Consider the following 10,277-nt stretch of genomic DNA (forward strand, 5'->3'; position numbering starts at 1 on the left):
GAAAGTGCGAGAGGACGGTGCCCGCGAGGCGCATGATGCGCAGCAGCAGCGGAAACGTCGACGGGTTGGCAGCCGCCGTCGGCGCCAAGAGGCTGTCGAGGTTCATGGTCACGAGCGTCTTGATGTGCTGCTTGAGCATGCTGCGAAACTCAATGTCGTCGCGGAAGAGACCGGCGTGCGACGTGAGGACGGCTTCGACGAGCTCGACGCCGAGGAGCTTGGAAAACGTCGTGCGCTTGAGCCACACGCCGGCTTCTTCGCGGCTCATGAGACAGAGGTCCTGGAAGACGAGGAACCCGACGTTCTTGGCACGCGTCCGAACCTCGTCGCCCGAGCTCGCATGGTGCAACACGTTGTCAAAGACCATGGTGACGATCTGCCGCACGGTCATCGCAGCCGTGTTGGCAGTGATCGGGTTCCCGCTCTGGCTCTGCAGATGCAGACAGATCCACATGGCTTGGCTAATGAGGTCGTCCTTGGTCATTTGCTCGTCGCCGTGTGTAAAGGCCAGCGTGAGCAGCTGCAGCAGTGTCTGGAGCAGCTTGAGTTGGATCTATTCGGAAATGGTAAGTGGGTTGTAGCGAGCTGCGCGCGTACGTCTTGGCTGTTGTTGCGCTCGGCCTGGATCTGGAGCACGCGCAAAATGTTGCTCACGGCTTCGGTCGTGATCGCGTCCCAGGACACGAGGCGCTGGATGCTGTTGAAGCACGAGATGAGCAGCTTCTGGCTCGCTGTCGCGTGGTTGCACACGAGCAAGAAGGGCTGCAGGATCGCATCGCTCTTGAAGACCGCGTGGCCCGGCCCCGGCGCCGCCTCCACGCGCATCGACTGCGCGTACATCTGCCGCATGAGCACGATCTGCTCGAGTCCCTTCTCGGCCGCGTCGCGCACGGCCGGCAGCTTCTTCTTCGTCTCGTAGATGAGGCCATGCAGGTCCTCCTCGACGGACCGGAGGAAGTCCATGTCGCCACTTGGTCGTGCGGTGATAAAATCGCAAGATCCGCCACCGACGCCGCAAGGCCATTGGCCAAAAAGATGACGTGCGGCCTTGCGATTGGACACTTTTCTGGCGCCTGGCTTTTCTGCCCAAGGCCGGTTGACCATGGAGCCTCCCAGGAAATGGTTCAATTCCCTTGGTAACATGCATCCCCCTGCGCGAGCGGCAAGATGCCATCGCAGAGCAGCCTTGTCCTGCAGCGGTAGCTGCTTGTGCTGTGTGCATAGGTTTCACCCGCCCCAATTTGGGACAAAGCGTAAAACCCAATTGCCCAGTTGAGCGACCGACTACCGGACCGTTTTAGTCGATTAGTCGCAATACAGCTTTGGCAACGGAGCGGCAAGATATGTTTGACGGCAAGTCGACGCGGGCGCCGCGCGTGAGCATGAGCGGGCGGCGCGACCACGTCGCTGCGTCCAAGAAAGACGTCATCGCCGCCGCCCAGCGCGAGCGCATGGAGCGCGCCCAGAAGCGCACCTTCCACATCAACAGCACCAAGGTCCAGGCCTGGTACCGCAGCGTTCGGTCCCGGCGTGCGGTCACGCAGAGCCTCCTCGCGTCCGTGATGGCCAAGTGCAACGACATTGCGGCGCTCCAGCGCTTATACTCCTTTGTCGTGCCGCTGCCTGTGCTGACGCGGCTTGTCCAGGAGGCCGTGTTTGTGCAGAGGTTCCTTCCCAGCACGACGACGACGGCGCTGCTCGAGCTTCTGCTGCAAGCATGGACCTCGCTCGACGACGCTTGCAGAGCAGATGCTGCGGTGGCCCTGGCGTGGCATCGGCGTCTGGCGGTGCTGTGTGCCACTGCGTTCCGCGTGGACGCGACAAGCCCCGCGCTCTTGGCCGTGCTACCTCGGCTCTCGCTGCCGACGATATCGCACTGGGCCAAGATACCCTCGCCGCAAAGCTTCTTCCACGTCGTCGTCGCCGCGGTGCAGCAGCGCCACACGACGTGTACGTGCTCGTGGCTAAGCATCATCGCTGACCGGTTCTGGTAGTGTACGCGATCGTGGCGCCGCGTCTGTCGCAGCTTCTCGACGCCGACGCGTTGCACTCGACGTTTGCGCAGACGCTCTTGACGACGCCGGTTGCCGCCCGCGAGCCGCAGTTTGTACGTCGCTCTATCGTCGTAGGATCGAGCTCACGCGTTGTCTCTAGAAAACGTGGCTGGAGACTGCGCTCTCGTGGCCCGCGCTCGCCCACGAGACGCAGTGGCACGTGAGCCTTCCGCTCAAGCAGCGCGCGATCGTGCTGGGCAACCTTCTCGAGCTGGCGGTACGACCTGCCCTTTTGCTTCAGTATGCACTAAGCCCGAGGTAGCTCTCGCTGACGCTGAACGACGACCACCGCGCCGTGCTGTTGGCGTATGTTTCGCCGGACGTACTCCATAGCGCGTACTGGCGTCTGGGAACCGACGCTGCTTCGGAGAGCGACGATGCGAATGCACCGGCGTCGTTGCCGCCGGGCGTCACGGACCAGCTCACGCTCTGGACGCACCACACGATGCTGAGTCAGCTTCTGTGCCCGGGCTCCAAGCACTTTGTCCATGTGTGCACGCGAGTGTACGCGCCGCTGTGTCTCGAGGCGCGGGAGTTCTTCCTCTCGGCGCAGATGCTCGTGCCACCGACGACGCTCTCGTCCTTGCTGTTTGCTCTCTCGGAGCGCCGTGTTCTGCGCGGTCTCTTCGGCGCGCTGGGCCATCCAAGCGACCCGACGACCGCGCCGCTCTGGGTGCTCTTTGCTGGCGCCTTTGTGCAGTACCTGCACACGTCGGACGACCTCTCGCTGCAGGCGCATGTCGATTTTCTACCGGCCGCCGTCGACGCGATGCGACTCCGCCTCTACCACGTGCTCTGGCTGCCGCAAGGGCCCGTCTCGGCCATGACGCTGCTGGACCTCGGGCTCGTCATCAAGCTCTGGAACCTCTTGTTTGTGCGGAACACGCGGCTCCAGTTTTGCGCGCGGCCGGACGCGTGGGTGTGGCCGACCGTGCTGCATTTGCAGCAGTTTGGCCTCGAGCTCTCGGCCGAAGACGGCATTTCGCTCGGAGAGTTTTTCGAGGCGCCGCTGCTGGGGCGGCTGCACTTTGTGCTTTCGACGCTGCCGCAAGCGATTCCGTTTGCGACCCGCGTCCAGTTCTTCACCGAGTGCATCGATCGGGAGAAGGCGCACATTCCTGGCCGCCACGTCTTTAGCCAGCTCCGGCCGCTGCGCATTCGGCGCGACGCGATGATCGCCGACAGCTTCGAGGCATTCGAAAGCATCTTCGTCGAGCAAGGCGCGGCGGGCCTCAAGTCGCGCATGCAAGTGACGTTTGTCAACGCCCAAGGTCTCGACGAAGCCGGCGTCGACGGCGGCGGCGTCTTTAAAGAGTACATGGACCTGCTCACCAAGCACGCCTTCTCGACTGAGGTAGACGACCCCGTAACTACGCACTTCAAGCCTTGCGTAGCACCCGTTTTTCCTCGCGACGGACGACCGCCTCTTGTACCCGAACCCTAGCGCCGCCTTCCTCTTTGGTACGCTGCTGGACGCCAAATCTATGCGAGCGAGACGTCGAGTGTAGGCAGCGACCCGGGCCGCCACTACCGGTTCCTCGGCCGCGTCCTCGCCAAGGCGCTGTACGAAGGCATCTTGATCGAGCCGCCGTTCGCACCGTTCTTCCTTCAAAAGCTTCTCGGGCAGCTCAACTCGCTCGACGATCTCCAGTCGCTCGACGCGACGCTGTACCGGCACATTCTAGAGATGAAGCAGACGCCGAGCCTCATTGACGACATGGGCCTCACCTTCAGCGTCGCCACGTCCCGCAACGGCGCGAGTACGTTCAAGCTACACATCTGCGTTCTTATTCTGCGCGTAGTGCATGTGCAGGAGCTGGTGCCGAACGGGCAGGCCACGCCCGTGACGGCGGCCACGTACGTCCGGTACATCCACCTCCTCGCCAACTTCAAGCTCAACGCGCAAATTGCACCGGCAACGCACGCGTTCCTGCAAGGCTTCCACGATATCCTGCCGTCGCTCTGGCTCTTGATGTTTAGCCCCGTATGGAGCGTGCTAATGAAGCGGTCTCATGCGCGGTGTAGACGGAGCTGCAGATGCTCATTGGCGGCGCGACGCGCGACGTTGACGTCGACGACTGGAAGGCCAACACCAACTACGGCGGCGGGTATCACCCGTCGCAGCCGATCGTGCAGTGGTTCTGGGACATTGTCGCCGAGCTCTCGCCCGACGACCGCGGCGAGCTCCTCAAGTTCATCACGAGGTACAGTGACTCGGATCACTCGACGAGATATAAGATCTCGATCTAGTTGCTCGCGACAGCCGCTGCTCGGGTTCAAGCAGCTACAGCCGCTCATTTGCATTCAGCAAGTCCGCATCTCGGACGACGAGCGCCTCCCGTCCAGCGCCACGTGCATGAACCTCCTCAAGCTGCCGACGTACTCGTCCAAGGACGTCATGCGCGCCAAGCTCTTGTACGCGATCCGAAGCAAGGCCGGGTTCGAGCTCTCCTAGCTTGCTTTCTACTAAAGCACTATCCAGCCACTGTTAAAAGTTTAGTACGAGTACCGCTAGTAGTTATCGAGTATGGACAGATCAGGTCGCACCGGGTTGTGTGGTCGTACATTGAATGTACGTACGCTACCGGATTATTGCTAAATATTACGCTTGGTATTTGTATTGAATTACAATTCGTCAATGCCTCCATATAAAGACTTGAAGAATGTATCAGCTTTGACGGCCGTGCGAATGTACGTACGGTACGTGTACGATGTACGGTGCTGTAGACGCTCGCGTGACACGGAACCATGCACCGGCTCGCGCTTCTGGCTGCGCTCGCGGCGACCGCCGACGCTGCGTCGCCGCTGGCGCACATCTTCGACCTCATGGGCATTAGCACCTTCCACCGCCATGGCGTGTGCGTCTGCAGCGACCGGCGATACCTCTCTCATCGGTGGCGTGGTAGGACGGGCACCGGCGCCGTCGTCGGCGTCACCGACTCGGGCCTGTACATGGCGCACGCCCAGTTCGCGCAGGCGTCGAGCGTCTACAACCGCTTCGACCTCAAGGCGCGCAAGGTTGTGCACTACGAGACGTTTGCGGACGGGAAGGACCAGTCCAACGAACCGGATCACGTATCTTCTCGCATCGCCGCGTCCATGACTAGCGTTGTGTAGGCGTGTGGCCACGGAACGCACGTGAGCGGGATCCTCGCAGGCAGCGCCGAGTCGACGTACGCGCTGGGCGTCGCGCCGGACGCCCGCATCGCCTTTCTCGACATTGCGACTGACTGCACGACGCCGCCGTGCCCGTCCGCCGTGGTGCTTCGAGTGCCCACGACGCCCGACGGTACAGCGCTGTCCATTGCCTCCTGCTATCGTGGAATATCGCTCTCGTAGCTCTCTTCCTCAACCAAACCAAGGCCGGCGCCAAAGTCATTTCGTACTCGTGGGGCACAGCGTCCACCGGCAGCGATTTCATCACGACCACCGACGACTACGACGTACGACGCGCGCCCTCTACTGTGCCCATGGCAACAACACTATGGTGGTAGCGCACGCGGGCCATCGACAAGTACCTGTACGACCACCCGGAGGTGCTGCTCGTCACGGCGGCTGGCAACGCCGGTGGCAACGGCGCCACGTCCATCGTGAGTCCGGCCGGCGCGAAGAACAGCCTCACGGTCGGCGCGTCATTGGCCGACACCACTACGCTAGGTACACCGCCGCTGCACAACACTTGTCCGACGTGGTGGAACGTGCAACACGTAGCAACCGAGGCGAGCGACATGCAGCCAGCCAACTGCCAAGACATTCTGAACCAGGACGCGCTGGCCTTTTACTCGTCGATGGGCCCGACGCGCGACGGTCGCATCAAACCCGACCTCGTAGCTCCCAGTTGCGATGCTTGGTATTGACACCGCGGGTGTAGGTCGCACCAGGCCGCTTTCTCGTGTCGGCCAAGTCCTTCCCGATGGATAACGCGACGAGCAACGCATCCATGTGCCGGCTTGAGGGCACGTCGCAGGTTCAAATCCCCCACGCACAGCATCCGCCTTCAACGCGGCTCTTTCGTAGGCGACACCGGTCGTCTCGGGCATGGCGACACTCCTCTACACGTGGCTACGGGACGGATACTGGGTCGACGGGCGCGCATCAACGGCGTTCGCCATGTCGTCGATTCCGTCGAGCTTGCTCAAGGCGCTGCTGCTGCACAGCGCGACGCCGCTTCTCCGGCGGCTGCCCGACATGTCTTCGGTAGCATTTGCCGCCCTGTAAAATGTCCTTCAACCGACGATGCGTAGACGTCGACGTGCGACGCGATCAAGAAGAGCATGTATCTCTTCAAACAGTATCCGGACCCGCGCCAAGGCTACGGTCGACCGAACATCGCGACCCTTTGGCCATCGGCGACGTCGCCAACCGTCTACTTTTACCCTAACCACACGGGTATAATCCCGTCTAACATTGCTCGATTTGAATGCAACGCGATGTAGGCATGGTGCCGTCGCTCTCGCAAGGCTATGTGCACGACTACAGCGTCCGTGTCTCGCCCGGCGACCGCCTCCGAGTCACGGTACCTTCTACGTTGCGCCTCGAGATGCTCGGAAGCGTGTGCTAGATTGTGTGGACCGATCCGCCGCAGACGTCGGCGCCTCGCAGCACGTCGCTCCTGACCAACGACCTCGACCTCTCGGTGCTGCTCCCGGGTACGAACAAGGTGGTGTTCCCGCTCTCGACCAACGGCCAGCGCCGGGACAGCGTCAACAACATTGAAATGATCGATGTCTCGTACGAGACGCTCTCGGGCCTCGCCGCCCGGAGTGCGAGTGCATCTGGCCCGCTCGTCGTCACAGTGCGCGTCACGGGCGCGCTGCAAGCGTCCGCGCAAGACTACTCGATCGTGTCGACAGCCATCCTCGGCGCCGCAACGCTCGGATCAGCGCCGCCGCTGCCAACGACATCCACCGACGAGACCGGTGTCGGGTCGTGGGTCCTTGTCGTCGGCGTAATCGGCGGCGTCTTGCTGCTGCTGTTGGCAGCCTTTGCGTGCATCGTCCTCTCTCGGCGCCAGAGAAACGAGAACGGCGACTACGAAGCGCTGCAGACAACCGTGCGCAACATGTTCTCCCGCCACGTCTGCCCGTACTGCCGGTTCAGCACCAAAGATCCGGTGCTGCTGCTCGCTCACGTCGAGAGCGCTCACGCGCCGACGGTCGCCGAGAGCCGCGAGATCCTCGAGACGCAGCGGACGGCGTGTCCGCACTGCCACTTTAAATCGTTCGATGCCGTCGCGCTCGTCCACCACGTCCAGGCCATGCACACGTTTGACGACGCCACGTCACCGACGTCGTCGCACTCTGCCTCCAAGATCTTTAGTTGATACGTTGATAGTATCCCGTGTGGATGTCCCTAATAGACGTTTGGAACGAGGTTTGATCGTCGCCGTGGGCAGTGACAAGCAAAAACAGATGATTACACTTCTGAAAGAGACGACCAGATCACATCTCCAGATGTGATATTGTCTGGCGTCGGTGTTGGAAAGAGGAACCAGTCGTGCACGAGGAGCTGTTGCAAACGAAGCCGCGTCAGACGAACGCGGCCAGCACGGATACTGCGCAGGATCGAGCCGAGAGGGTACTTCCACAGTGATCGAGGCCACATGCGATCGTCTTGCGGCACGATGTACGCATCAGGCACGCAGCAATGGCCTTCTCTCAACTGGAACGTCTCGAGCGCCAGAAATCAAGCGGCCCAGTCGACGCTGACGTCGTCGGGACCGTGGTAGCGACCAAACGGCGTCTCGGTGCCCGGAGGTAGTCGAAGCGACAGGCCCCACAAGTGACGCGGCCACTTGGTCGAATTGGATGGCACGACAAAGCTGGGCGAGACGTGCAAAGGGCCCGTGATCTCGTAGTAGACACCGAGAGCCTGCATCGTCAGCGCCAGATCTGGAGGTGGCACTGGCGCCTCGGTTCTTGCTCTTGCCCAGAGCGAGCCTAGCGCCAGCCCCCAACAGACGCGCGGCCACCGAGCGTCTTGGCGTGGGACGCAAAAGTCGATCGGGATGACTTGATGCGAGTATAAAGCGTAAAAGCTCTTGAGGGCCAGCGAGACGATCGCTGGGTCGCAGCTGTCGTCGTGCGAGATCGTCGATTCGGCGCTGGTCGTGGGCTGCAAAGTGCATGTCTCGATGCGGACAGACGTCGCCGAGGCACCGCAATTCCGAGCCATCTCATTTGCTAAAAGCGCACTCTCTTCAGCGGTGGGTCGCGATGGGCTCTTCGGGCTCGGAGGCGCGCGTTCGCCTTGTGGTGTGGTGCAAATGGCGTCTGGGCGATCAAAGCTCGCGGGCAATGAAAGCTCGTTCGGGGACGGCGTGGTATCGCAATCTTCCGCACCTGGCGCGTCGCTCTTGTCTGAGGGCTTGGGGCTCGGTACGTCGATGCTGGTATCCAGGATTGTGCTGCACTCGTTCTGGGACACAGCCTCGGGTGCGATAGCCAAAGCCGCGTCGTCGTCGCCAAAAGCATCGTCGTCGTCGTCGTCCGAGGACATGGCAGTCTCCAGGTCGTAGTCATCGTTGTCGGCGTCGATGCTCATAGAACCGTCCTCGCGAGGACTCTTCGCACGCGTACCGTCGTCGGATACGGCGACGTTGGCAGTAGCACAAGCATCGTCTGCCATGTCGATGCCGTCGTCGAATTCCGCCATGTCGAATTCGGCGCTTGCACCATGGGGCCCACTGGTTTCACACGGAGGACGGCGACCCTCGGGAGGAGCGCGTTGGCTCTCGTGCACAAAGAAGCCCAGCGGCTTCGACTGGCCACGGACGCAGATTCGGCACGTGAAAAAGCACTGGGACGTCGTCGCCGCCGTGGATTGCGGCATAGCACCGAATTCGATCGTCGCCGGCGTAAACACTGCAGCGGGAGACGACGGGTCGGATGCGTCGTCGTCGATCCCAGCAGCAGTTGCGAGGCTCGACGCGCACGTGGCGCGCTGGCAGTCAAGATGTACCCGAAGCTCCTCTGCGAGCTTTCCGAGCGCGACGCCGTGAAGATATGTCGGCCACGCATTGTTGCGAGACACGACAAATTCCGCTGGCACCATTTCCCTCAAGCATGCGAGCTTTTGGTACAGTCGCGTCGCCGGCGTCACGAGATCGAGGTCGGTGCACGGCCACTGGAAACCGAGGCGGTCGAGCGCGTCGATCGTGTCGGGTGCCATCGACGGTCGAAGGTGGCGAAGCCAGTCGACGAGACGTCCCAAGGCGCCGCTGGCTGTGTCGCTGGACGGTGCAGCACAGTAGTTGCGGGGGACGTGGGTAGCGCTCCTTGAACGCCGTCAGCGCCGCGATGTACGCTGCCCAGCGCAGTCGAAACCGAGGGCTTCGAGGCGGGTGCCGTCGCAAACACATCGGAGACGACGATCTGGACGAGGTAAAACCCGAACGGCTGCTTCGAGTACTTGGGATCGAAGGCGACGACGGGCTCGCCGTTTGAAGCCTTTTGATTTTCACACGTTTCTCTCGTTTTCACACGTGGTTTTTCAAAAGCTGCTTAGCGAGGTGTGTTTTGTGACACATACCATTGATAGTCGCGTGCACCCTTGCAGTTACAAAACCTCGGCCGGTTACGACGGTCGTTGGTTTCGCGCCAGAAAGGCTTTGATGCGTGCACTCCACCCACGCCCTCGCATCGCGCCGTCTGTGCACCGCGTCTGGAGTCGCCCTGCGCCGTCCCACCATGTCACGTGGTTGACGCTTGCCGGTGTTGCGTACGTCGTCGTCGCCGTTGTCACGGGCGTCTACTACCTCGTGCTGCTGCGCCCGAGCTTCTCCAACGATCTGTGGTGGTCCGGCTACAACATCAGCGGCTACGAAGCGTTCCTCGTGGACCTGGCCAACACCGTGCTCACGACGCGGCAGTTCCCGGGCGCTGTCGACTTGCTCGCACCGCGGATGGCCATGCGCAAGCTCTACACCGCCCCCACGTCGCTCTCGCTCGTTGCGCCGACATACGTCCGCCGACTGCTCTACATTGAGCTCACGTCGCCAGCGCATGCGATCCCCAATTTGCGCGCCACCAAGTCGCAAAAGCTCGTGTGGCTATCCACGCAGCTGTGCTATGTCGACTTTAACCGACAACTGGAGCTCGCGCACACGGCGGCCCGGCAACAACGGTGCGCCTCCCGGTACGCGACTAATGGCGCCGTGTACATGGAAGCCACGTTGCGCAACACGCGTTTTAACGAGTACCTCGCCCTCTACGGCGGCCCGGG

General features: G+C 61.9%; 5 protein-coding genes across 5 annotated transcripts in view; 3 read left to right on the top strand and 2 right to left on the bottom strand.

The window, feature by feature from the left end:
* The window catches only part of SPRG_20708 (hypothetical protein), a gene marked incomplete at both ends in the record, with an annotated part of 4,647 nt that extends 3,684 nt beyond the window's left edge, over positions 1–963 (bottom strand). The window contains 2 exons of the mRNA XM_012348328.1: positions 63–553; positions 598–963. Coding sequence (XP_012203718.1) covers positions 63–553; positions 598–963 — 857 coding nt within the window. The remainder of the gene's footprint in view (positions 1–62; positions 554–597) is intronic.
* Positions 964–1,326: 363 nt separating this feature from the next.
* SPRG_08960 (hypothetical protein) lies at positions 1,327–4,579 on the top strand. Its single transcript, XM_012348301.1, has 9 exons — positions 1,327–1,950; positions 1,995–2,107; positions 2,155–2,271; positions 2,317–3,408; positions 3,449–3,515; positions 3,563–3,814; positions 3,857–4,038; positions 4,080–4,258; positions 4,305–4,579. The coding sequence occupies exons 1-9, from the start codon at positions 1,344–1,346 to the stop codon at positions 4,507–4,509; spliced, it is 2,814 nt and encodes a 937-aa protein (XP_012203691.1). The 5' UTR covers positions 1,327–1,343; the 3' UTR covers positions 4,510–4,579.
* A 223-nt stretch (positions 4,580–4,802) lies between these two features.
* Positions 4,803–7,377, top strand: SPRG_08961 (hypothetical protein; the record flags this gene model as incomplete). Its single annotated transcript, XM_012348302.1, has 11 exons — positions 4,803–4,912; positions 4,961–5,129; positions 5,172–5,343; positions 5,394–5,497; positions 5,549–5,711; positions 5,766–5,881; positions 5,926–6,021; positions 6,072–6,251; positions 6,299–6,443; positions 6,491–6,570; positions 6,616–7,377. 11 exons carry the CDS (start codon positions 4,803–4,805, stop codon positions 7,375–7,377), a joined length of 2,097 nt encoding a protein of 698 aa, XP_012203692.1.
* A 362-nt stretch (positions 7,378–7,739) lies between these two features.
* SPRG_08962 (hypothetical protein) lies at positions 7,740–9,224 on the bottom strand (the record flags this gene model as incomplete). The annotated part of the gene is made up of 1 exon (XM_012348303.1): positions 7,740–9,224. The coding sequence occupies one exon, from the start codon at positions 9,222–9,224 to the stop codon at positions 7,740–7,742; it is 1,485 nt and encodes a 494-aa protein (XP_012203693.1).
* A 442-nt stretch (positions 9,225–9,666) lies between these two features.
* Positions 9,667–10,247, top strand: SPRG_08963 (hypothetical protein; the record flags this gene model as incomplete). Its single annotated transcript, XM_012348304.1, has 2 exons — positions 9,667–10,178; positions 10,223–10,247. 2 exons carry the CDS (start codon positions 9,667–9,669, stop codon positions 10,245–10,247), a joined length of 537 nt encoding a protein of 178 aa, XP_012203694.1.
* Positions 10,248–10,277: the final 30 nt, after the last annotated feature.

Source organism: Saprolegnia parasitica (assembly GCF_000151545.1).
Source record: "Saprolegnia parasitica CBS 223.65 unplaced genomic scaffold supercont2.42, whole genome shotgun sequence".
NCBI lineage: Eukaryota > Oomycota > Saprolegniomycetes > Saprolegniales > Saprolegniaceae > Saprolegnia > Saprolegnia parasitica.

What these genes read in the sequence shown, in the direction of transcription:
- SPRG_08960 (XM_012348301.1), top strand. Translation starts at nt 1,344, where the DNA reads ATGTTTGACGGCAAGTCGACGCGGGCGCCGCGCGTGAGCATGAGCGGG. An exon ending in CCGCCCGCGAGCCGCAGTTT is followed by an intron (nt 2,108 to 2,154) that starts GTACGTCGCTCT and finishes CGTTGTCTCTAG; the next exon opens with AAAACGTGGCTGGAGACTGC. An exon ending in CTCCTCAAGTTCATCACGAG is followed by an intron (nt 4,259 to 4,304) that starts GTACAGTGACTC and finishes ATCTCGATCTAG; the next exon opens with TTGCTCGCGACAGCCGCTGC.